This window comes from Ixodes scapularis, unplaced genomic scaffold, assembly GCF_016920785.2.
Source record: "Ixodes scapularis isolate PalLabHiFi unplaced genomic scaffold, ASM1692078v2 PGA_scaffold2__306_contigs__length_199485367, whole genome shotgun sequence".
Taxonomy (NCBI): domain Eukaryota; kingdom Metazoa; phylum Arthropoda; class Arachnida; order Ixodida; family Ixodidae; genus Ixodes; species Ixodes scapularis.
The window spans coordinates 127,189,336-127,216,274 of record NW_024609857.1 but is presented as its reverse complement, the minus strand read 5'-3'; the positions used below and the strand labels follow the sequence as shown (position 1 = coordinate 127,216,274).

At 43.3% G+C, this 26,939-nt stretch overlaps 2 protein-coding genes across 2 annotated transcripts; one reads left to right on the top strand and one right to left on the bottom strand.

The window, feature by feature from the left end:
• Window positions 1–7,783: 7,783 nt before the first annotated feature.
• LOC115321449 lies at window positions 7,784–9,466 on the top strand. The gene is made up of 3 exons (XM_029981675.3): window positions 7,784–7,903; window positions 8,125–8,247; window positions 8,335–9,466. The coding sequence occupies exon 3, from the start codon at window positions 8,577–8,579 to the stop codon at window positions 9,306–9,308; it is 732 nt and encodes a 243-aa protein (XP_029837535.2). The 5' UTR covers window positions 7,784–7,903; window positions 8,125–8,247; window positions 8,335–8,576; the 3' UTR covers window positions 9,309–9,466.
• Window positions 9,467–9,780: 314 nt separating this feature from the next.
• Window positions 9,781–15,401, bottom strand: LOC120850177. Its single transcript, XM_040222610.1, has 5 exons — window positions 15,346–15,401; window positions 15,028–15,277; window positions 13,956–14,127; window positions 12,353–12,464; window positions 9,781–10,577 (listed from the first exon to the last, which is right to left on the bottom strand). Exons 1-5 carry the CDS (start codon window positions 15,377–15,379, stop codon window positions 9,781–9,783), a joined length of 1,365 nt encoding a protein of 454 aa, XP_040078544.1. The 5' UTR covers window positions 15,380–15,401.
• Window positions 15,402–26,939: the final 11,538 nt, after the last annotated feature.

Sequence of the window (26,939 nt, the reverse complement as noted above, 5' to 3'; positions counted from 1 at the left end):
AATGTCACAACTCGAGTGCCTTTTTCGGTCTATGCATAGGTTTCGTCATCGTCATTCGCTGAGCTGCCTCCATACGTTGCGGTGATTGGCTCTCCCAGCGTTGTACGGAAAAGTAGAGACACAGGCGAGTGATATGACCAGACAAATCAAACTATAGGAGGCGCTGTTTCATGATCATCATCGTCACCACAAACAATCCCTGTGTAACAAACAACTCCGACGCCAGTACTCGCCTAGTGTACGCCGCATGGTGTCCGCGCTCGCTGCATATTTATAGCGGTATGGCGCGCACCTGCTGCGTACTGCAGTGCTCAAGGCATGCTTTTAAATTGGGTACATGCAACCCGGAGGACTGCACCCCGTACGCGACGATGCGGACGCTGACCGCCGTCGGGTCTGGTGCAGTGGTACACTCGACAATATGATCGCAGTTGAGCACATCCTTTTCTTCAACGGGACACCGCTTGCTTTAGCCGATATCTTTCGTCATTGTCGAAAGTGACAGGGTAATTCAAAAGTGATCTGCCCGCTTTGTGGATTATTCAGAAAAACACGGACGCCGCGCCGGCGACGCACGACACAGCGCGCGGCCGACACGACCGGTTATCCCTGCACGCCCGCGCGGACTCAGGTACTCAGGTATTTCCAGGGGGCTCAGCGTATCATATGTTCGTGAACAACCCCCCCCCCCCCCCACCCCCCGTTTCTCCGCACTAAATGTTTACGCATGCAGAAATCAATATTGGGGTCAGGACATCCGGACCTCCCCTCTGAATCCGCCACTACCACCCATGCACTTGTTTCGCCTTCCAAGAGGACTTCGATAACATTGAACGCAAGGGGAGACTAGATTACTTTTATCTAGACGTGAGTAGGAGAAAATAATAGTGTTATATGTCTTTCACGTGCCTTGCGTCGTCGTCTTTTATGGCAGCGAATGCTCTAATGACTGCTGTCGAAGGGTTTATTTGCCACACAGCGTTAGTTCCCGAGGTGGCCGCTAGGGAGCGCCACTTTTCGATCTCCCCCCAATAGCGCCTAATTAGAATAGAATAGAATAGTTTATTTCAGACATACATGTGCCTGGGGGGCTGCAGCAAAAGAAGACAAAACGCCCTCTGACGTGGCCGCCAGCCCCAAGCCCCCCCCCCCCCTAATAGCAGCCCACAGATACAGCATACATAATTAAGCAACAAAATTATATAAACATGACATCTGTGAACCATCCCGATCAACATCATCCATATCAACATATGAATATAAGCAATGCGTCACAATAAAAACCAAGAAATAGAAACAAACAAAACAAAAAATCATGAAACCAAAACATTAACGTCGTCATTACCAACAATATCATCCAACGCACATCTGGCATGAACATATCACAACAATTCATAACACCCTGAAAGGAAGATGTACTCAAGGCACTATATTTGTAATAAACACACATAAACGTTGCATTCTCTAACAATAATCTAAGGTAGGGGTCAGCTTCAAGGAAATATGTTTTGACTTTTTTCTTGAACCTGTGGATTGTTCTACACTGCTGTGCTATTTGTGTAATGCTAGGGTGTTTGTTTAGTAGGTTAGGAATTTGGTAATCTAGTTTTTGAGTTCCATAGTCGGTCGTAACGTTTGGTATTGTATAGTTGGTACACCTGAGATCGCATTCCGCATGTTTATGAAGATAATTATCGAAGAAATATGTATCATCATGCTTGATCTGACCAAAAATTATTATCACCAATTTATGTGAGAGGACATGTTCTATCGGTAATAACTTGTATGAATGAGGGTGCTGGTATGTTCGATGTAGCCTAAAGTGTCAATTATCCTTGCAGCCTTCTTTTGTAAAAGAAATATTTTTTATTGTTTGTTTTTGTTGTTTTGCCCCACACTGAAAGACAATTTTGTAAACAAGACTATACAAGAGCGTAATACAGTTGTAGTTTGAGCCAGCTTGGTAGTAAGTCCCTTAGTTTGTGCACCATTCCAATTGAACTTGAGATGTTACATCCTAGCTTGTTTACACGATTTGTCCAAGTTACAAATTCCTCAAACCATACTCCAAGAAACTTGTGCGCAGTAGAAGACTCTATTGTTCAATTTAGATAGTGAGTATGTGGTTTATACTGCAATGATTTGTTCGTTGATCTAAATATTACATGTTTTGTTTTCTTTCTGTTTAAGACTAGTTGTTTAGACTCTAACCATACAGCTCGTTCTTTATGCCAGCTTTATGCAGTTTCTTCAAGCTCCTGCAGATTATCTCCGGAAAAAAACACGTTATTATCATCCGCATGCGATATAATATATAGGGTGGTTCAAGTCACCAGGCTCGATCTAAAATTGACCGTAAAATACGAACGCCAAACACACCCCGCTACTGAACCCCTGTCGTCTGCGTCGCTGCCCGCCGTAGAACTTACGCTTTGTAATTTTGCAAGAAAAACCGACTTGTGATATACACCTTTGACAAAAAGTTTAGATTTCTGTGTGCAGGCGTCGATTTTTACGGTTCATTTTAGGACGAGCCTGGTGAGTTGGACCACACTATAGGTAGTAAGCGGCACGTTAGCATAATCATTTACATATATTAGGAATAACAAAGGTCCAAGGATGGAACCTTGTGAAACACCGTACTGTATGCGGAAAATCTGCGATCTAAAATCCTTCAGGATAGTAAATTCAGTTCTATCGAATAAATAGTTTTGATAAGGTCAAGGGCTATTCCCTTACTCCATACCATGGTACTTTGTATAAAATCGAACGCTTTGCGAAAGTCTAAAAATATACCTAGTGTGTAAAGGCGAGACTCCATATTACTGATTATGTTTCCTTTATGTTCAACAGAGCCGATTTTGTGGATTTTCGTTTTTTTTTTAATCTATATTGACAAGGCGTTATAATATTTTTGTCATATAAATATTTAGAAAGCCTACTGTTTATCACTTTTTCAACGATCTTTAAAAATAATGGCAGTATCCAAATTGGCTGATAATTATTTACATTATTTAGTGTACCTCCTTTATGTATGACACATACAGTAGGTTTTTTTGTTGTTGTTTTTTTATAAAGAAATGTGCCTGTTTCGAGGATTCTATTACATATATGCGCAAAACGATAACATATCAGGTCGTTTGTTGCTTTGATAGAGGCTACAGTTAGGTCGTCAAAGCCTGACGCGTTGTTGTTTTTTAATGAGATAATTATCTTTCTGACCTCGCTGTCAGTGGTAGGGGCCATTCAAATAGAGTTAGCTTTGGCGAATTCGGGTGGTCGTTTCCCGACAAATTATTTTGCCGTTTCTTCGGCGAGGGCGTTCGCGTGGTCAAAGGCTGGCGGGTGCAAGCTGTTCAGGTGGCGCTTCTCAGGCGTGTTCCGGCAATTTAGCGGCACAATTTTTGCCCGAGCTCCAAGAGGTCGGGCCGCTTGCCGGCCAGACTGTATCTACTATCGTCACATCCGAAATTGGAAAGGGAACCAAACGAAAGAATGCTCGCCGGAAGCGGCAAATAGCGGGATCGAGCGGCAAACGAAGCCATCGACACAAACACGCGTTTGTGCTTCGAAAGAAGAAAGCGAAAACAACGAAGATAAAGATAATTTATGTTTCAAAGAAATCCAACATTTTTGGACGAATTAGCTCAGCCCGCACAAGGTTAGTTTACTCTGGGACTTGGGCTACAGTATACATTACTTTTTTTTACAACTGTGTAATAACACGTCATTACACCGCTGAAAAAAAAGGAATGTATGCAATGTGATGCAGTTCGATACTTGAATACGCATTACAAGTTCAAGGGGGGTAAGCGCAATGAAGACGGGATTCCAAAAAAGGTAATAACCATATACAAATTATAAAAACGACGCAGGCGAGCCTCCTTGGGATTTTTATAAAATGGCAGCAGTTCCTGGAACTAAAAACAGAAAACACTTAAAATTTTACGCGTGTGTCGGCAGCACCACACGGATTTATTAATCTGCCCTTTCATTAATATTATAATTTAAGATACTGTTAGCTGTACAAGCTGTGGTGATCTTAATATTTCGAAAAAAAATTGTAGAGCCAATGTGTTGACACACATCTCAAACAGTGAGAATTTATATTGTTGACGCAGGGATGGGCAGTATTTCAAATACAAGTATTTGAAATATGTATTTCAAATACTTTGTGTATTTTGCATTTGTATTTAATTACAAATTGAGTAATGTATTTAACATGTGTATTTAAATACTCAAACGTGGGTATTTCAAATACAATTGTAATTAAATATAATTTTGTGGGCCAAAATACATCCCTCAAATTTATTGTCACGACTCATTTTGCTCATCCTGACGTGTCCAGAGCAGGAAGAAAACTATGTTCTGCACCGAATGCAGTGTCTCTCAATCAAGCACAAGCGTTTAGTGACTTTGTGATTACGGTGCTAGTCCAGGGCAAGAATAGTGACGGAATCGACATTCACAGGCAGACTGGCTAAATAAGTGCCTGTGACAACTTGTGATGCTTTCCAGCCTGATTTCCATCCATATTTTTGCCTGGAACATTCTAAATGCGTGGGTCGTCCAGGTTTTCGTAACTGGTGCGAGTTGCAACAATAAAAAATTATCTGGCTAGTGCTGCGCGTCTTGGTCGTCTCGGTTCTTTGTTGGTCTATACCAAAATGTAATCGACAAAAAAAGCTGCTTGAAGCTCTGTACTTTTTTCACCTATTACGTCCAAGCTGATTACATTTTTTTTTGTGATTATATTTCTATTATGTTACTAGAGCCCCGCACACTAACTTCCGAGTGTGCAATGCAAAATTAAATTGAGATACCCAGAAACCTGTTGCATGTGCCCTGAAGTCGCTGACGCAAATTTTGAGGAATGTATTTCGAAGAGTATTTGGAGGAGACCAAATACATTTGGTTGTATTTGTATCTTGTACTTAAATGCTTTTTTGGAATTGTAATTAGATTTGTAATTAAATACATTTTTGACGAAGTATTTTGTACTTGTATTTTGATACATATTTGCATGTATTTTGCCCATCCCTGTGTTGACGCCTACAGCGTACTCATTGTACCATAGATCAATTAAGGAAGAAGATAACAAAGCTCACGCGCGACCCGGGAAAGTAAAAACGCCAGTTGCCGGCGCTTTGCGTCCGGGTGCAGAGGGTCACGTGGTGTGCCGCTGGCGCGGTTTTGGTCGCCGGTGCCAGCGGCAAGGGCTCACCGGCGATTGACCACCCGAATTTGCCATTTGATTCATATTAAAAAAAGCTTCACAGAGATCGGTGTGAATTATTGAAGGAGCACCAGCTCCAAACGTCAAAAAATTAGTACTAAACTTCTCCGCAAATGACTAGGGCGAATAGGTGTGATCTTCAATTGTGAGACGTTTGGAATGACTTCGGAAACTGACGATTATAGCCTTTAGCTATACTTAGGGTTCCGTCTTTTCTGCTAAGTCCGAAAAACTTCGAAATACACCCGCCGAGAAAAGTTTGGTGAATTCGGATTTTTCCGATAAACACCGAATGTTTATGAGCCAATGGCACCCCCCCCCCCCCCCCCCCACCCCCAGAAAAAAAAAGTAAAAGACGTTTTTTTCTGTTTTTTTTTTGTTTTTTTTTACAATTCGGTGAGCACAGAGTCAATGGTCCCAAGGAAATGTCACCATACCCAGGCAGCACACCAATGTCGGTCCGACATTGGCCTAACATTGGCAAAGACCGGCCTCAATATTGGACAATATTGGAAGCGCTACCCTTTCCAATGTTGGCCCAGTGATCGGTGCCAATGTTGGGCCAATGTCCAGCCATCGTTCCAACCGATGTCGGCCCCATCATTGGTGCCAATGTTGGGTCATCGCTAAACCATGGTTCCAGCCAAGGTTCTCCCACATTGGCGAAGACCGGCGTAATATTGGACAACACTGGAAGCGCGACCCGATCCAATGTTGGCCGTCATGCTGATTTTTGGCCATCGTTGCACTCGCCCAGCTCTTTGCAAGTGCTCTCGCCAAGTTGTTTGCAAAAAGGAAGGTAAACAGACACAAGGGATTGTTTTGAAATCTCCTAACACTTTATTACACACAGCTTATTCTGTAGACAAGCACAATCTCAGCAATTCGCAATATGTGAAGAGCTACTACTCAGCTGTGATACAATTAAAAAGACTGCAAAGTAAGCAACAACCGGGGTAATTCTTGGGTAGTGTCCAGTCTCCCGGCAGCTGACAGAATTGTTTCGCCAAAATTCTACCACTAGTCGCCCCTCATTGGCGGTGCAATCAGTTCATCGAACTACATTTCATAGACAGATCGTTTCATCAACACGCGATGTTTCATAAAAAAACTAAAAATATGTTTTCTTTTCTTCTTTTTTTGTTGCAATGAACCGCTTCAGATTAGCATGAAGCGGCGTGAAAGGGTGGGCTGGTTCGGTGAGCACGCGCCTCAGGAATACACGCGCGACGAAATGCCCCTACAGCGCGCAATTCGCGTAACGAATGTCGATGAAACGTAAATGTCGACCAGAAAGGTGGCAACGATACGTGTTCTTGCGAAACGCAGGTAGAATAAAAAAAGTCAGTATTCTACCTGCGGTTGTGACATTATTTCAGACAGATAATGGCAGGCGACTGTCGGTAAGATTGCGGGAAAATTATTCTCCCAGCTGCCAGGAGATAGGCAATGCCCAATTCTAGAGGTTATCCGGAAGATTTCCCATACAAGAACGGACAATGATCATCAAGTAGGTTGCAGCACACTTACGTTGAAAATACTGGACTTGAAAGATGTAATCCGACTTATATGTCAACACGGGCACTGCAGAACAACCACTCAAACACAAAAACTACAAGGAAGTGGTCCGTGAAGATTCAACACAATGTAGCACATGCTGCCATTTGCCGAACCGGACACTAAACTGTTCACAAGAATGTCTTGGGCCTCTTTGAAGAAATCGACACGGGTAGGACTTTTCGAACGAGACACCATTTACCACAGAAGCGAAATCCACAGCAGGCCTGCACCCCGCAGGCCGCATCACGCGCGAAACTATTGGCCCCGAGCGGGACCGATTGGAGCGCTGCGATCGCTCGACCGTGACGTAGGATAGGGGATCACGTGATAAGGACGGTTATTCTGCCTTGCTTTGGTCGGGGTATTCGGGAACCGTTCGGTCGTTATTTTCGTGTTTTTGTTTTTTTTTTGTGTTTGGAGCCCGATTAGTTCACGCGTGGATCGGCTTCGGCAGCCGTCGTGCTCAGGAAGCAATGGTGAAGTACTGTTCGGTGCCGCAATGCCGCAGTTACGCGACCGACCCGAACGTCAGCTTTCACATCTACCCCAAGGAGAAGCAGCTGCGCACGGAGTGGCTTGTGAAGTTGAGAATGGGCAAATTAAACTCCAAGAGCTCGACAGTGTGCAGCAAGCACTTTAGAGATGAAGACTTCGTGTATGCGGTTGGAGCGAAGATGTTTGGTAAGTGTTCTCCAGTTATTTCAGTGAACCTCCACAAAAAGGGGGGGGATTTTGTTGGTACCCGTCGGAGATCGACGCTCTTGCATTTTGCACGTAAGCTGCAAACACGAAACGTTTTCGCAGAGAGTGATATCACGCATGCGTGTATCTAAGTGCTTAACACTCGTTAGTTTTCCTGGGCCACGACGCCCGAAAGTCACGCGAGCGAACTGAGCAAAGCTGGCGATCAGACGGCCGAGATCGACGCATGCTCACGCTCCGTCGTTATTGATTTTCTTCCTTTTTTTCTCGTCAGGCTGGAAAAAAGGACACTCGCCCCAGGAACCGTGCCGTCCCAGAATCTGCCTTTACGGCCACTGGACAAGCCCCCGAAGCTGCGACAGCCCCTGAAGCCGCGGGCAGGTGTGGACACATGCAAGCCTCGCCGTGAGTGCTCTCGTTTGTAGGGAACATTCGTGGTATCAGTGGATGCTGTGTGATAAATAACCAGATTTTAAATATTTGGCTCCTGCATACCTGTTTACTTTTTTTTTTTTTTTTTTTGCAGTCATCAGAAGATAAAACATGGTCGTGTCTATTTCAGTTCCAGTGCTGAGCTGTAATTTTAGGTTTTTCTGGTTTTTTTTTTTTCCACTTGGATTTAACAGCCAAGGATGACCTGCCAGCAGCAGTTACATTGGCAGGGCTGAACTCCGAAGAAGCCAGCACCAGTGAGGGTTTGATTGAGCAGGAACTACCCAACCAGGATGCCGATGCTGCAGATCCCATTGGTGAGGAGAAAGCAAACATTGCATGCCCAGTGTGAGTCATGTCAGCCTAATTCTAGTTGATACCAGAGTTGTTTTTTAATGTTTCAGGTCTTCAGGCTGAACTTCACACCTTGAAGAAAGATGTCGGAAGTCAAGCGGACACACTACAGCTTGAGAAAGATCAAGTGCTCGGGATAGCACGGGTTAAGAATGAACCGGCCCTCGTATCACTGACCTGCATACCCTGTTTTCAGCTATTCTATAACATCTGCGACCTGTATGGGGAATCTCGCTTATTAAGCCAGAGGAAGGATTTCAGCATCAGTAACGAGGACGCAGTACTGCTAACAATGATGAAGCTGTACCACAATCTGACGTTTTCCCTTCTTGGGGTACTGTTTGGGGTCCATAGGACGACAGCTTCCAACATATTTAGAGCGTCGGTACCGGTCCTAGCAGCAGTGCTCAGGCACGCCGTTTTCTGGCCTAAAAAGGAGGCTGTGCTCCAGTCCCTGACCAAGTACTTTAACAAGTACAGGGACTGTCACATGGTGCACGACTGTACAGAGATTCCTCTGCAAAAGCCGAAAAACCTGGAGTCTCAACTACTTACCTACAGTCACTACAAGGGAACCCACACTTCAAAGGTGCTTGTGTGCGAGACGCCAGGTGGCTTAATTAGCTATGTGAGTCCGGCATACTGTGGCAGATCCTCCGACACGCATATCACAAAGGAGAGTGGGCTTCTAGAGAAATGCCTGCCCTTCATCGACAGCGTAATGGTCGACAAAGGGTTCTTAATTGACGAGCTGTGTTGCGAACACAAGGTAAAGTTGGTTCGTCCACCATTTCTCCGTAAAAACACACAGCTGAGCAAATCTGACGCCGCAAACAACCAAAGCATCGCAGCCGCACGCGTCCATGTCGAGCGTGCAATTCACCGAATGAAGTTGTTTCGAATTCTTCGGGACAATTTCAGCGCAGACCTCCTTCCGCAAATCGATGCTGTTGTCGTCATCATTGCAGGTCTCGTGAACCTCTCAAAGCCCTTGTTCAGCGACGACAAATTTTTAACTGGTTAATACATTGCTGAACAGGACACGATAGCGTTTTCTTTTAGCTGCCTGTTTAAACGTTGACGTTAATCTGTAGATCACTTAATGGGCAGTTCAAACATGGCATCCCACTGTCATTTGTGAAGAATGAGTTCTCTTTAGCAGGGTAGTAAGAAAAAAGTATTGTTCGGCCACAGACTGTCACTAGCCAAGAGTTTCCTTGTTAACTTCGTTCAAGGTACTCTTCCCCTGTGCCACATTGGAGAAAGGTTGTCAAAGCACAAAAATGAGTCAATATTTCTAGCTCGTGCATTTAGACACACAAGCCATTCAACAGCCTTGTAAGATATGTTTCTATGCCAATTTAATTTTGCAAATTTGATGTCATGCATACTGTAATAAATGAATGTATTAGCACGTGCTTGTTGCCATCCTTTTGTTTATTTGCTGGCTTCAAATGCATATCTAATGTGACCACACTGGCCCTTTTTGGGGCCCACTACCACGAGTATGAACATGCCAGGTTCTTCAGCGTGTCAAAAATGTACTTGTCGTAGAGGGTGTGCACTGCAGCCGAACATTTAAGGAAATGTGCAGCATCAAATGGCACGGTAAGTGCCCTCCAGTCCTCTGGACTCTTGTAGACGAAAAAGTCACACACTGGAATATTCGTTATCCCCATCTGGACCTGAACCTGTGTGTAGAATAGGGGCGTCGGCTTGTCCTTTGAGAAAGCTTTCTTCACCGTGTTGAGGCACTTGATTTCTAAAATACGCTTCTCACCCTTGCAGCAGGCGCAGGTGAAAGTAACGAGCCCATCCACGCTACAGCCCATCACAGGAAACTCGTTCCAAATCAATAGGCCCCTGTCTTCCACAGTGCATGCGTGGCCCCTCGACTTCACAACCGAGACATACTTGTCCCGCGCAGTGCCTTCCATGCTCAGCCCGCGCTGCACTGCTGCAGACTGGTATGTGCTCGTGCGGAGGACCGCCTTCAGCAAAAGCCCCATGTTGTGCGGCATTTGCTCTATCTCGCACTTCGCTGCCCTTGTTTTGAAGGAATGGCAGACTGTACTGGTTGCCATGCCTATCCTCTGGCGCAACCAGTCCTCAGATAGCGACTGTTCCCTCGTCCTCTCCTCGATTACCGCACAGACGTCTGCAGAGAAGGTGGCCCTTATCTCCTCCACAAAAGCATCGAAGCTGGGAGCAGCAGTTGTGGCAATCAGCCGCGTAAGTGTGGGCAGTCCGGGGACAGGGGGCTCCTCAGCTGCGGTGGGGGCGGTTGATATCTCTGCAAACATGCAAATAAACAGGGAATATTGACACATTACACACTATAAAGGTGATAGGAAAGAAATTGGTTGTTGGAATGCAAAAATGAAATGCTAGGGAACAGTTCTATGTACAAAACACAAGAGGACTAATTATGACCAGTCTCATCGCTGCCATAGTGAATACGTTGAATAAGCCTGGTACTAATATGCGAGCATACGAGGGCCATTAAAAAAGTATCAGACCTAAATTTGTTCTGCATAAACAAATGAAGTGCAGACAGCATCTTCTGGTTAGAGAAGTGGAGGGAACATTAATGTGTATGTGTGAATTTTATCAGGCCCGATGAAAATGTGAGTTGTTTTCAGTCAGCCTCAGAGTGAGGAATTGTAGTCGCTGCTCGTCGTTTTTTTCCGTAACTCGAATAAGGTTCCTTTCAGCGGCATTTTCATCGTAGGGAAGAGCCAGAAATCACATGGAGCCATGTTGAGACAGTAGGAAGCCTGTTTTGACCAAAAAAACTCAGACGCAAGGAATGAGCTGGTGCACTGTCATGATGCAGCCCCATCGTGAGAAACTTCGGCACGATTGCACGAAGTTAGTTAATCACCAGATTATTTCGGCTTGTTGAAGGCCTCTCCCCACTGACATGCAGTCATCTTTGATCTGGTTGTACCAAACCTTAATGTTTTTTTAATGCCCATGGCATCGTCCTCGAACTCCTGCTGAATATCTCGAATTGTTTCCACTTGAGTGTGAGCAAGCTTGAATCAAAATTTGATGCAATACCTCTCACTCAAACTACTTTATCAGGTTGCAAAAAAAAAAAAAAAAAAAAAACGACGAGCACTAACTACACGTCATCACTCCGAGGCTAGCTGCCTGCGACTCACATTTTTTGCGGGCCTGATAAAATTCTTGCATGCGCATTAACGTTCCCTCTGCCTCCCGACCAGATAAAGCTATTCGCGCTTCATTTGTTTCCACGGTACTAATTCAGGTAGGATACTTCTTAAACAGACCTTGTACACCAATTAAGCATGTAGTGGCATACTTAATTGGTGATGGTGCTCCAGGCGCACTTTCAGTTTAGAGTTGTGGGCCAGGAAAGTCACCTGCACCTGGCAATCTGGTTTTTTGTAGAAATCTGCCTATGGCAGGATGACAGTGCACATTGCTCAACTAGACTTAAGCCTCAGCCACTTTAAACATATTGTACTAAGGAACATTTCTGGTTGCTTTTCTGGTTCGCTTGACATTTTTTTCTCTCCTTTGCAGTCAACTGTTACGACATATTGGATATTAGTGCTTCCACTCAAATCTAATATATATATGGCGCAATCGCCATGCCTTCACAACCTAGTACCTGTACTTTTTATTATCAGCTCTGTAACTTTTGTGAGTCAGGCATGCACAATTCAGAATGTAAACATATTAAGGTTGGAGTCCCCATCCGTTGAGCGTACTGCTCACAGCTGTGTCAATTTATCACAGCCACCGATCTAAGTGGTGTACATTTATCTAGGGTTTCAATGTACACAAAAATTCTACACAGATAAATATACACAGGAGTGTACATTTATCTTGGGTTTTGTTTTGCTGTGATCCAAACATGCTGCATGGTCTGTACTGAGCATAGCTTCTATCCCGTGTGAGGCATGCCACCACTGATGTTCGTCGGATACTGAGAGAATCGATTCATAAAGTCTCTCAAGAATGACCAACAAACAGCCAAAACCAACTGTAGCAAAGACAATGGGAAAGAGAAAGAGGAAATGCAGTTCATGAACCAACCAAGAGGACGGATTTCTTCTGTGTGCCGCAGGGCAGCTGACCTATAAGTCAGTCCCTCCAGTAGTCGTCCCAGGATATCGCCTTTAGGAAGCAGCACCGGATCCCCTTCAACCTGAAAATATGAAGCAAAATTTCGCCAAAATTAAGCAAACGTAAAACAAGGGATTGCAAGCGTCCCGGCTAGTGCCTCTTTCATGCAACCATGTTCGCATGCATGTAAGGGCAACATTGGCAGGCTTGCAGTTGCGCGTGCTTCGTTGTTCAAGCGGAGACAATGGCTGTTCGGTCGAAACCGAAATCATGTCACTCCGCTCTGTCGCCCACTGGATCCCAAAATTGTATGCAAAATGCAACTGCCTAGCATACGACAAAAAAAAAAAAAAAAAAAAACAGTCCAGCGGTGTGCGCTTGCCAGGCCGGCAGGCGAGGTACAAGCTAAACACCCAGAAAAAAAGAACCTGAGTTCATCGATGTATGGCATCGCGAGCCAGGGTCAAAAAGTTTTTGGAGCGCTTTGTCCAACGACTGAACTCGTGGCAAACAAGCACACTCTGCGGGTTCAGCTTGCAGACATTGCCTCCTTTGCTCACTTCTCGTCACTAACTCTCTTTCGCGGCAGATTTTTTACGTATCGGGGTCCCTCTCGAAAAAGAAAGCCCACCGAGAGAAACCTATGTAATCACTACTTCGACAAGCAGTTTTTGAAAAGGGGGATTTTGGTAGTGCCATATGATTTAAACGAGAGCACGAATGTTGATGAACACGCAGCAGTAACTACGTTTCAGTTTAGAAAGCGCCATATTTGTAGCGACGTGGGGACGGCAACCCGTTACATTGCACGACCACGGTGACTGTGGTTGTGCTAGTGCTTCAGTGCTGTGGAACAAAACCAAAAATTGGTTTTGTTCCACAGCATGACGGCATGGCCGGCACACTAACGTCAGAGCATCCGCTCACGCCCGTGTGTATCGTTGAAAAAAATTGAAAAAGGCGCGAGACGAGACCACCGGACAAGAGCCCCGAGATGACATGAGAGCGCAAAACCTGAGACGGCGGGAAAAGCCATGCAAGGGGTGGGGGTGATCGGACGAATGATTGATGCGGGGTACTTAGTGTTGGGCGGTTTCTTGCGCCACCTAAGTCACGCATGCTCGATTACGGTTCTCAGTTTAGTTTCGTTTTTGAAAGGCGACCGAAACTGGTGCTTTGGCACAGGCTTGGTGCAGACTACCCATATTTTGGCAAATGTAGCAGGACGTAGCAGGGTTAGCCCCTTGGCACAGTTTCGCACAACTGGCCCAGCATACACATCACTGTCTTCATTTGATTTGTTAACTCAGGCTGACGCAACATATGCACTACATCGTTAGTGAGAATCCCACAAGGTCACGTAAGGCACACAAGAAAATAAAGGAGCATCCTGTGTGCTCTCGGCGTACCTATGCCGTGACACACTGTTGGTCAAGTTCCGTTAGCACAGGTCAGGGCAGAAGAAGCGTTTATATGCGGGTCTTGTACAGCCCTTTCCCGTGCGGATGGAGCTTTATGGTATGCACAAGGTCTACTAAAAGCGCTGTGCATGAATAGAAGTTTCATAGCTCACTTTTTCAAGACCTGGAAGGTTGACGATCTTCCTCGGAGCATACTTCTCCCCGACCGCTCTCTTCTGCCCCTTCCCCCACTTTTGTGGCGAGTCTGTGGACGCCAGTACGTTGAAGTTCCTCTTGGCGTTGATATGTAGCAACATTGCCACAACGTGCTTACACTTGTAGTTCCTGCAAAATGGCAATGTTCTTAGCTTGCAATTAAACAGCATATCCAATATCAGTCATAAAATGTGAACAGTCTCACCCTCTAGCAGTACCTTTTTCATGCAACTTCAATATTATTTGAATGAGAATAAAAGTGCATGTACATGTTGGCAGTATGCAATGCCAGTAGAGCTGAGTGTTAATAGACTTGAAAGAGTAATCTACAGAGAATAGCAAGACATAAAATTTCACCGACTATTTTAACGTGAAAATCACTCGCAGCTTAGTGGTATCTAAACAACCAGCAGCTGCATAAATGTGCGAATGTTATGTGGCTCCATTGATTTTAGTTTAAAGGTTGCTGATACGAGGGCAGCTGCACTCGTATTTGCATGTAATATTTTTCTTTTTGTAGCGCATCTGGTTACTATGTAGGGGCCGAAAGAAAACTATTCTACAACTCTAATGGACCTAGCTACAGGAATATTTGCATAATCTTTTTTGACAGAAGAAAGAAAAACAGCAATGCTGTACACAAACTGCCATTGGCCTTTGGATGATCGGATATTAGTTTATGAATTAAATGTTATCCACAAGGTTTAATACTCGTAGCTCAAAAATTCCGACATTGCAGAAAAGATAAAAGACGGGTACTCAAACAAAAAAAAAAAAAAAAAAAAAAAACGGACGCGCGGAGTCGAACTTGCGACAAGCGCCTCACGAAGCGCGCACCTTACCACTGCGCCACGGGAACAACGGGTGAAGCCTGATCGTATTTCGTAAACAAGGCGCAGCACTTCGCCGGTTATCGCAAATTGTTCGGTTCCCGGCTCGAGCCGCGAGCTCCTCGATCGACTTCACAACACGCCGGCCGATAAGTACATACAACTCAACCGAGTAATGATACACGGCATGTTCCTTTACCCTGCTTTGCAGGAGCACGATGTGTCACCGACGTCTCTTCCATTCAGTGCTATCTCCAGCTCGTGCGGGTCCGAAGTCAGTGCCGACGTCTGGAAAACGAATCCAATGAATGTGTAGCAGTCCTTATCCACCTTCTTGATACTGCAGAAGACATGTCCCGCTTCAAGAACTCGTTCGCCCTCGAGCAACAGCCGGGATGTTTCGTGGGCCTTGTCCACGAACGCGTTGATGCTGCTTACAGGCAGCACAACTGAAAAGGGGTACACAGTTTTAACGGGCTGCCCGGTCAAATAGAAGCTAAAAAAAAGGTTCGCTTACCTTCAACGGTAGGTCGCACATGGTCCGCATCCATCTCGGTGCCCGATACAGCCGCCGAAAACGACAAATTATTTGGCCCGTACCGTCTAGTCTAGTCGACGCCGCCGCGCTTCCCTGCAGCGACCGGTTCCCTGCTAGCCTGCAACAGGCTCACCGGCTCCCCGGAAGCAGTTGTACGTTAGCCGACTTAGGAGCTTGACCGGATCGAGTACAAAAACGAAAAAATGGGTTAAAATAAACCTTAAACACTCGTACTAATAGAAAAAAGCGAAGACCAAGACACTGCACCCTACACACTGAGCGCAAAAAACCGTCACGTGATCCCCTATCCTACGTCACGACAATAGGCCCGTTAGGTGGCGCCACGTCATGTTCTTGGGGCTAATAGCTTTAGGTCTACCCACTAATCGTTCCAGCCAGAACTGGGCGTTCTGACATCCCTACACGCTATCGTCTCCTCCTCCTCTCCCTCACTTTCTCGGCGCATACACTCGACTGCTCTACTTCCCTTCGTCATTTATCCGAACGCAGCTCAAAGGCACGAACATGCCCATATATTAAAAACGCAAATTCTGCGCTTCTTCAGATGTCCGTAAGTATTTTCGTGAGAGTTCACGGGGGTTTCGGATCATGAGTATTATCATTGTCGCGCCGGGGTCATTCAGATTGAGGCATTATGCGATTATAACGCAGAGGATCAAATCGCGAGGCAAAACGGGGATAGGGCAACGAACTCCAACCTGTGTTGTCTAAGCTGTCGAAGGCCATACACTAATAAAAAAAAAAGGTGCGCGTGTATACTTTCCCACCAAACATCTAAACAACCAATCGCGGCACACGATACCAGGATCTCAGCGATTGACATGGCTCAAAATTCATTCACTCCGAGTTTCAAGTTTTATTCATTTCCATCGTAGATGAGGTGGGGGGGGGGGGGGTGCATTGGAGGTCTAGGAGTTTGACGAGGTCTCTAAATCATCTTTCATTTCAGCGTTGGAACAGGACATCGTCGAAATTAAATTGCTACATTAAATTAAATTGAATTACCATATCTATATTGTGCAATGATGATGCCGCAGTGGGTTCTTATTTTTTTTATGTTTTCCAGGTATTTTGGGGGGGGGGGTTCGATATGAGCTAAGATTCTTAGGGTTTACGTTCAGGTCCTCCCTGTGTCTCGAGTCATTTAACGTAAAAACATTTTATTAGTATATTATATAGTGTATTTTTCCAAGTGTCGGCCTGTACATTAGCCTCGTGGGTTTCCATGAAAGTTATCAAATACGCAAAGTAGCATTTTCTGGGCGACTATTATTCTGTTGTAGTTCATCTAGCACGTAGGAAGGTAGATGTAAGCTATTTTGACTGTTCTAAAACGTTTGATCGTATAAATTACAGTCAATTGTCAACAAAGTTATCAAACCCTGATATTGATTTTGGCTTTTGTAAATTGTTTGAAAGCTACCTCAGGGATCGCCCGAACACAGTATCTTATATTGGGCACCAGGTCTTCTCCTTACGTCCAAAAATCTGGAGTGGTGCGATGGTCTAACCTTGAACCGCTACTTTTTAATATGCTTATAAATGACCTTGCAACTAGTGTAGGCAATGCAAGGTGCTTCAATTTGATGACGATGTTAAAATTTATCGTAGCATTAGCACTACCGCAGATTGTGAGCTATTGTAGCTTGACATTGACGCCACTCATCTTTAGTATAATGCAAATATGTTATTTTTAAATCCCGTAAAAATTAAAGTTGCTTCTTTTTCCTGTAAGACTAATTGCTTATTCTAATGAATTATATGGCTCTGACAAATCAAGGTCTTCAGTTGTGAGTGTCTTCAGTTGTGAGAATCAAAACCCACCCTTTGAAATCTGTGCTACTATGGCTTGTTTGAGTCGTGTACGATTGTCATATCTGACGTAAACTTTATTATAATTATGTGAGCCTTTAGAAACTTCGTCTCTCGCCTCTTTTTGTAAGAAGATTAATGTGTGATTTAGTGTTTAAATACAAAGTATTGAACACTCTTATTGACTGCCCTTTGTTGCTTAGTAAGACTTTGTTTCATGTACCCTGGCGACAAAATAGGTACAAGATACTTTTACCCAGGCTCTTCACACTTTGAGACTTGCTTGATTTCTATGAAATTTCTCTATTATAAGTCAAATAACGCTTATATCGATTTTTATGACCTTTAAAGCAAATTAAGAGGGAAAAGTGTGCGATCAATGATTGCTCGATAGCTTGTGACCAGGTTTGTTTATTTTCTATATATTATTTAGACTATCTGTACGTATAACCCTATTGAAGGCTTTGAGCTGTTTGGGAGCAGCATAAAGAAATCTAAATCTTGGTTCATGTACCCCACACTAATGCGACATATGAAATTCTTGAAGATCATAAAGAGAAACAGAATATATTTTACCATAAGTAGGTTATGAATTATATATATATACATCCCACTGCTTTTGAGAATTCAGAGCAGAGTTTCTGTAAATGCGTTAAATGAATAAGCTCATCGTTAAACCATATGCTTAAAAACTTTTGCTCCTTAACCAGTTCCAAAGACACTCCATCAATGTTTATGCGTATGGAATATTTGTCTCGCTTGTAATTGAACCAAAGCTCGTGCATTGAGTTTTTTTTTTCCCCTTAATCTGTAAATTTTTGCACTTTAAAAAGAGCTAGATAGTCTGACCCGGTATCTATTTGCCATTGTGTCTAATGTGCCTTTGGATTATGGCTTAGAGAATGGGTTAGCATCGTCTGCGTATATGATTCATTCTGGGGAGTCCCGTATGGTTCTCATATCAGCAACATAAACTAAATATAATACATCATATCGACGAACGTTTCTTTTTGTGAAAACGACCATTTATAGGGAGGTGCGGCTTACACAACGGTAAGCCTTATAGACCAAAGAAAATATGGTAGATTAATTAAAAGGCGCTTTATGGCCATTCAAGAAAGCTGCCGTGCGACCGAAGCGTTAGAGGGGAAAACAATTCAGCAGATAAATTTAAGACTGCTTACGTGTATGAATTCGAAAGCATTCCTACACGCAGTGCATTCTTACAAGCAGCGCGCCACGTCTTCCTTTTTCACACGACGCTCCGGCGTTGACATCACGCTCTCCCACTGCGCAGGAACGGCGAACCTTACCGGCTTCACGACGGCTTCCGTGTCGAAGCATCTGGGTTGCTGTGCTTTTCTTTGTGCTTTATTTCTGAGGCACGTGCTTGATGACGTATTGGTGTGACCATCTTTCGCGCACATGCCGCCGCTTATTTTGCGTCATGGGACAAGCAATTGGCATTCGCCTTACAAGAGCTTAGGAATGACCCTCGGATTACTCCGTGTCGTATTTCTCGCATATCAGAGGCTACGTTATTTATGTGCACATAGTGATACCGATCCTTTAGGTGACTTTCAAAAAGCTTTAATGCAACGCCGCGTACCCCGTTCAATTAACTGTTAATCAATAGAACATCAATCTGTAACGTATTCAAGGCCTTCGTAATGTCCAGAAAAAAACGCTAGTGTACAAATTCTCGTCAATGTTCCGAATAATAATTTAATCTTTTATGGTGTGTAGTGCTTGTTCTGTAGATCTGTGTTTTTAAAAACCAAGGTGTGTCTCGTTTAACATATTACGCCTACAAAAACAAAGTTCCGCGTGCGCGGGCTAAAGGGGCCATGACGCTCCCCTTAATCATCGTCCCTGCCCGCAACGCACTTTTTTCGGATCTAATGTGTTATCAGTTTTGTAATTCGCTGTGATCCTGGTATTGTTCCCCGGGATTGGCTGTCTAGGTGTTCTGCATGCATGTAAACCTTGCAGACCTTTTCTGGAGTCCGTATGAGATATGTAACAACATGAACAGCAAAAGCGGCGAACAAGGAGAGCGCGCGACTTCCACCGATCGATCCAGGGGATGCGGAGGATCGCGGCTGCCGGGACGAGCCGGGCGCAAGGCGAGGAGGCGCCTGCGCACTGCGCCCCCCCTTCCACCTGCGCCATCTTGGAAGCCCGGCGGTGGGCGACTGTCGAGTGCGCTCCCTGATTCCCCGTGAAGATCCCCGGGCCCATGACCGCGTCATCGAGAAACGAACGAGAGACCTGAAAACGAACGGATGCTGAAGGTGAGCACGACGCCTTCTTGCTGGCTCCACTTCCTTTTGCTCCAACCAAGAACTTGTCGAAGCAGTGCTAACTCCATCGGGGCAGTTCTCAATGCGATCGTTTGATGAGAGGGTGTCGATGGAGGAAATGTCTGAAGGTTACAACCGTCTGATATTCACTCCGATTTTTTTTTCTGTTGTCTTAATGTAGTTTACGTGGCGCCACTGATTTCCCCAACCGGTGTGGAGATTTGCGATTGTTTTGTTGTCACTGTCAAACAAACCAAAACAAAAGGGAAACGCTGAACAAAATAGGAGCAAAGAGAGAGGGATGATAACAATTGAACGTTGCCATAAAATTGTTCAGCTCACGGTACGTATTTTCTCGTATGCCTTCTGCTCATCACCTGTCTTCATCGACCTGACAATATTGCAGTTAGGAGTCTACTTCTTTTTTTCTTGTTTTCTTTCTTTTAATAAAGATTGCGAACGCGTCAATCAAGTACAACATCAAAGTGCTAATAATCAAATAGAATCTCCACGAAATAATAGTCATGTGCTTCATAATTTAAAATGTCTTAGGTAAAAACGTCGTCAGACAATTACAGTGTCAGTAACATTAGCTCGTCGCCATGTTTGGTTAAAACGAGGCTTCCGCGTCTAATTTTAGACATAATTAGGAACTTAAAAAACGGGGCGTGGACGAGCTGCTACAAGTTGGTCGCGTTCGCTATAATTACTGCAAACCACGCCAAAAGTAACAAATATCGGTGCCGTTTTATTTTACTTTTTTTTATTTGCCACTTGTATTCTTAATATTGATTTTTATAACAACTTTTTAACTATAATGTACTGACTACCTTCTCTCTATCGATTCTAAATTATTTAATAGCAATCTAAGGAGACTTCATAGCTATACCTAAATAAACTATCTACAGTACGACAACGGCACAAGCAAACATGCATTTCATGGCTTGTCCTCAATTCTTTACCAAAAATAATCAGCCATAATGCGACAAAATGAACATCCGCCCAGATATGAGGAAAGAAAACCACACACGATACGAACTGCCTGCATGCAGACTATAGTGAAAAAAGCGAGAAAAAAAAAAGAAGTGATGGCAAACTGTTAGGCAATTGTGTTGCATATATGAAATGTTCTAGCATCACAAACGTTTACTTTCATTTTCCAGACGCCTACTTTCACGGCGCTCTTCATCATATAGTTTAACGCGTATCATGTGTACACTTCATAGTTGTTCCTAGAATGAAACAATACTAACGCATATAAGACTGATATCCATGGCGATCATCCAGAGCCTTCTTTGCCCTCGAACACCTCTTCCTCCGTGCGCACAGGTGGTCAAGCTCCTCCACGACTACCTCGCTCCTCCTCACCAACCCCTCTGGTCACATGACCTCCCCGTTAACCAGTCAGTGTCGAGCACCTGAATCCCTTTCTCCCACCCGTCAACCAATCAGTGTCGAGCCTCGCGGCCACACTTTTATATCTAGGCTTCACGAAATGCCGAACACCTAGCCAAAGAACTTTTCACGGTAAAATGACAGCAATAATTGATCGCCTTGACTAATACAATGTTTATAACAAGACAACAAATTCGGTCGAGCACTCTTTGCTACTGAAACTTTGTCAGCATTGAACGCAGTATCTCTTCTTCACCCACCTGACTGGCTAAGCTCTTTACTGGGAGGCAAGTAATTTGTCGTCAGAGTGCAAGGTGGGACAGTTGCGGGCGCACTCTTTTGAGTGTGCTTCTTGGTAAGCACTTCTGGACGAAAGGGTTGGAGCATGCGTGTCAATGAAAGGGTCAACACTGCACTTTAGGAAACTAATGTTGGACTTGTATTGGGGCATGCAGTGTCTGACGCTATAGTATATGCACCCTAAAACAAGATGAACCTCTTACGGCTCGCACGAGCTTTACTTGTGATTTTAGGATTGCCTTGTCTGGCATTTTCAGTGGAGGTGACTTGCATTGCTGCAAGTTCTGAGCATGCGCGTTGTCAAACAGACTGGCACGTCAAGCTGAAAAGTGTTTCAGTTTGCAGTACAACACGAACTTTATTTGCACCACTGCTACATATCATGATTGAGGGGCCGGAAAAAGGAGTACAGAAGTTTATACTGTCGAGATTCCGGGCTTTCATTCAACAGTTATGACAAAGTACAATCATCGAACATGCTCAGAAGGCACTCGAAAGTGTGCACGTGTCAGGTTTGCATACATAATGGTCAGTGTGGCAGATCAAAATCAAAGAACAAGATCGAATAATCAAGTCAAATGTACTGTTGTGGGGCAGTTGGACCCCAACTATATTGCAATTAAAATAATTGTACAGCGTCAAAGACAAGCCAGAGCTTATTCTTTTATTTTTATAATTGGTTCACAACTTCGTAAATTGGCCATGGCTGATGATATCTTTAAGAGTAATATTTACGTTTTCTGTAATCGTGAAGCGGTGCAAATGTATCGCAGCAACATAATTTAAACACGGATATTGGAAAATTCTGAACAAAACACAATTTTTTTTTCTACCTGCGTTGTGATTACGATGTTTCCTACTTTTAACTTTCTCTTTGCTTTTTTTTCTTGTTTTTTTTTGTTTTTGTTTTGTTAGAGCGTTGTTGTGGCGCACGCCTATACAAGCGATAATTATAAATGTGATCTCCGAAATATGTCCAGAATGTATCCGGCCAGTTTTTGTTATCTCGCTAGCCCGGGATACAACTTCAATGTAAATTGGCAGACAGTCAGACAAAACCCTACTGCGCATGCGTGAGGAATAATTTCGCTTTTTGTACGCTTAGTCGCTAGCTAGGCGCCATTTATTTATTTATTTCGGGTTACCCCGCAGCGCCCAAAGGCATTATTGCAGGGGGGGGGGGGGGGGGGGGGGGGAGCCATAGTTGTGAAGGTAGAAATACGCTCGTGCATATGTACCAAAGAAAAAACAAGGCAACGCAAGCACGCAGAAAAACACACTCAAAGAAAATCAAGCCCGGAATATGATAAAAGAAACATTTGTTGCTCGCATTCCACGTACCTGCCAGATAAAAACATCAGCTGAGGAAAATATGCGCTAACAGCAAAAACAAATAACTCTCGCTTGCCGCGGGACACACGAGTAAAAAAACACAGATGTAGTTTAATCAACTACGTTTAAAGAATAATAAAACATTCAAAGTAGGCACAACTATACACGCAGCAGTATAACGCCCAGTAATCACTCGAATTCACATCGCAAGGATCAAAACATTTTCCTAGTAATGTCAGTCTGCCCCAGCTGTCATGTAACACTCTGTCAAAGCAAAGCGAGTTTGACAAGATGGAAATGGTGTCATGTGGCAGGTAATTCAACTCTTTGATAGTGTCTGTAAAAGGAATATTTCAGAACGTTGGTTCGGGCTGTCGATTCCCTAATTTTTTCTGAGTGGTCTAATCTCCTAGATACGAAGTTGGGTGGTTGAATAAAGTTTACTTTGCTTAACATTAAATTAACTAGGTGAAGTGCTTTGTGATCCTCGGATTTAGTAACTGAGCGGGTTGATCAGCGAATCTACATCCAGTTTTGCTTGAAACGTCAATATTCATCAACGTACACCATTCGAATTCCACAAGTCTTTCGGGAATAATTCAAAGGAGAGATAGAAAGACAGAAATAGGGTATGGTCGATGAGCGCATTAAGAAGGTAATTACCATATTTATAGGCGGCTGGTGACTGGCAACGTAATCACGACAGTGGGTCTGCCTACTCGTTATGTCTGGTGCAAGCGATTCTGGAAAAACACTGCGTCACCTATATTTGCCAGCCCCCCCCCCCCCCCCCCCCCCCCCGCCTTCGTGCCCCGCCAATGGCTTAGCGCAACTTCGGTTTTTTTTTCAAAAGCTGAAATCGCAGTTACAAGGCACGATTCGAGACCACTGACTGAATAAAAAAGAAAACGACGAGGCAGGCGATGGCCATCCTAAAAATGTTTCACCAAATGTTCTGAAACGTCTAGGGAATGCGGGAACAAGTGTGCGAGCTCCCAAAGGGAGTGCTTTGAAGGTAATTAAGGCGACATTGTCCTAGGTCGCCTACATTTTATACCATATATAAATGGCTGAACATTCTACGGACAGACCTTGTACTTTAAACTTTATATATTGTGTGTAATTTAAACCATGATTGTGCTCATCAAATATAGGGTAAGTTTTCCGTAATTCTTATTTAAATTCCCTGCTTTAAATGTGTCATATTAGAATAAAAAATATGCACCGTCCCATATTATTTTGCCAAACAAAATTGAGAATGAAATAACAAATTTTATAAAATGTAAAGCCATGCTTTTTTATGTTAAAACATAACTATAGTGATTTATATTACCTCAAACACCCTCTACACTTCCGAGTTGACTCCAAAAGCCCCTTTAACTTTCGAGAAGTAAAGAAACATATAAAGCTTGGAACCCCAAATAAATTTCAACCCCCCCCCCCCTCCCCCGTAGAGTGAAACATTTAGTAAACCCCGTATGTATGTTCTTGTTAACATTTCCGATGGTTCTCCCAGACTCCAAGAGAAGTATTTGACATAATTAGTGTAACGCCAGCATGCAATCAGAGGAAACAGCACCGAGGGTTCTAACACGGTTTCCAAATTCGGTACCGAAATGCCCAAAGCTGAGAGAATGGCGAATTCTATTCTCGAAATACGTGAGCAGAATATCACCACTTTAGTTGGATACATTACTATGCAAACAATTCAACTTAACCCACGTTTTCAACTTTAGACGAGCGCAGTAGCTTTACTCCTAAGATCCTTAGACTTGTATCTAAAAAATATATATCAACGTGTTTAGTTGTGCGATGCGCTGCTTGGTCACGATAAATGAAATAGTGCAAATTGAACACACGGACAAGTAAAACACACGCACAAAAACCTCGCTCACTGTCTACAGTCAACATTTCGGAAACCTGACATCGAGAAACTAAAAGGGGGACGAACTCGCAAAGTCCACGATTGTGTTTCTGTGTCATAAACTTTAAACATGTCGGAAGTTCACCTGCTTGCCTGCGTGTTTTCTCTTGTCTTTATCGACTCGTTTTTTTCCCCACAACAAAATAAAACAGATTAACAGTTTTTTCGTGTCAATGTATTTTGTTATAAAAAATACAGTCGGTAGTCAACACTGTGTTTGTGTGTGTCTTCTACTTGTGTTTCTGTCCTTTGCCCTGCTGTCTTACACGAAAAATATGCTCATGACATTTGCATAATTATATGTTTCCAACTTGAATTGATGTACCCTGTGTACATAGAAAACAAAATTAGTTCTGAGATACTTCCAACTCTTGGCGATAATTTTAAAGGAGCTGACCTTTGATTATTTGAAGGTGAAAGCCTTACTTGTCCCATTACGCAAAAAAGCGGCGGCTTTGTGCCCGAAAGATGGTCACATGGTCAAAGTGGACGCGCCTCAGAAATAAAACACAAAGTAAAGCACAGCAACGCAACTGCTTCGTCACGAAAGCCGTCGTGAAGCCAGTGGGGTTCTCCCGCGTCTGCAAAGTGAGGGAGTGTGATGTCACCGCCTTAGCGCAGTGTGAAAAGGGAAGGCGTGGTGGCACGTTACGTGTAGAAATGCTTAGGCATTCCTACACATAAGCAGTCTTAAGTGTCTCTGCTTATTTATTTTGATTAACACAGAATGAGTGCGAGCGTAAATACGATTTAATTACTGCGAATGGAAGATCATGAAAAAAAAAATAATATACCAAGCAAAAAAGGTTGACTAATGATGGCACAGGCTTTTCTGAAGTCTAGGAGTACCCGAAGTGTGACAACGTATATTCGGTTTCTAAGACTATATTATCGAACTAATAACGCAGACTTTGATTATTGGGGATTTAAATTGGCATTCTGTGGTGAGGGAGTGTTCATCAAAAAATATATATTAACACTTAAAACTAACATTTTGGAATGCTAACATTGAAAATATGGGTACAAGACAATAGTTTCCTCATAACTTTTTTCTCCGGCTTTGAGCCAAGCAATATTTCGCGGTTCTCATCTTTCAGAATAAGTACCGTATAATAAATACTGCGAAGTTGTAAATGTACTCTAGGCAAAAAAGATTAAGCGTGCAGGCTAGCTCGTGAAAAGTTGACACAACTTAATCTAAGACAGGAAAACATCTGGGAGACACATAAGAAAGGTACAACATACAACGTTTCCGACTTCGGAGTCGTTGTGTGTTGTCTATTTTTTTTTATGTGTCGTTCTTTTCCTTCCCTGTCTCAAGTTAGGTTATAAGTAACGTCTAGACATGGACCATCCATTACATATTTTATACGTTTAATTTGTAAATAATTTTTCTCAAGACTGCTACTACTAAAACTCCCGTTGAAGGAACAAGCCAATGTGGCATAACTGTAGGTATGATTAGGAAGAATTCTGAAACCGCAAGCATGTCGTTTCATTTTATTCTTTTTGCACTTCATTGTGGTAAATGCTGCAACTTATATTCAAAAACACTTCTGCCATATTTGAACTACTCAAAGCTTGCCCTGGTGGTATAACTATACTATATTTTGTTTAGACATTTTGAGGATTAAAAAACGACGTTCCCATTATAAATCAACCTTTTAGGCGTAAAGTATAAAATAAGCCAGAGCTACAGGTTTGCACTAATCGTTTCATTTCCATGATTTAATTATCTTTACATTTAAAAGAAAATTATTTTAATACATCATGGACCCAATTTAGATCACTCTAAAATATTATATTTCGTATGTGTATCTCAGGGGCTCAGAAGTCATCTAAGGCTTCCGCCCCTCTCTAACAAGTTTAATGCTTTTATAAATACATTTCAAGTAACGGCCCGTCTAAATAATTCAAGAAACGTGTTGTACGCTTTATCCATTGTCAACAAAGTTGGGTTTAGTGTCTCTTGATATTTCCTTTTTAATTTAGTATGACACAAATAAAATACGTCAATGATGACGCTGATAGCGTGGTGCTGGTGGGGTGAGTAATCGCCTTATAACTGTTTTAAATCTCAGGTCAGCGCTAATGAAAACTTTTGCGAACTCCTTATTTCTTACAGAAGGCAAACAGCAGTAATATAATCCAAACCTACAATGTCTCTACTGTTACATGGGCAGGCCCAGCTTCCTACAAATGGGCAGTTTATATAAGTGGTACAATAAACCCAGGAACGTATACTTTCAGCTGTAGCCTCAAAATTTTGCCATCTTCGCAAAACCTTTATTTTAAATCACTCCTAAAACATATATTGGATGGCGGTGTATTCAACGTCAAACGGCGGGATGGTCAAACACTCCCCGAATACGATGGCATCAAGGCTAGATATTTTATGCACCTTTTTAACGTGAACAGTTAAAAATTCGCCCTAGTGTTCTACTTCTCAGGTGGAAACTGTGTTTATAAGCAATGCATTATCTTTT

What these genes read in the sequence shown, in the direction of transcription:
- LOC115321449 (XM_029981675.3), top strand. Translation starts at nt 8,577, where the DNA reads ATGATGAAGCTGTACCACAATCTGACGTTTTCCCTTCTTGGGGTACTG.
- LOC120850177 (XM_040222610.1), bottom strand. Translation starts at nt 15,379, where the DNA reads ATGGATGCGGACCATGTGCGACCTACCGTTGAAG. An exon ending in TCGTGCTCCTGCAAAGCAGG is followed by an intron (nt 14,128 to 15,027) that starts GTAAAGGAACAT and finishes GCCATTTTGCAG; the next exon opens with GAACTACAAGTGTAAGCACG. An exon ending in AGAAGAAATCCGTCCTCTTG is followed by an intron (nt 10,578 to 12,352) that starts GTTGGTTCATGA and finishes GCATGTTTGCAG; the next exon opens with AGATATCAACCGCCCCCACC.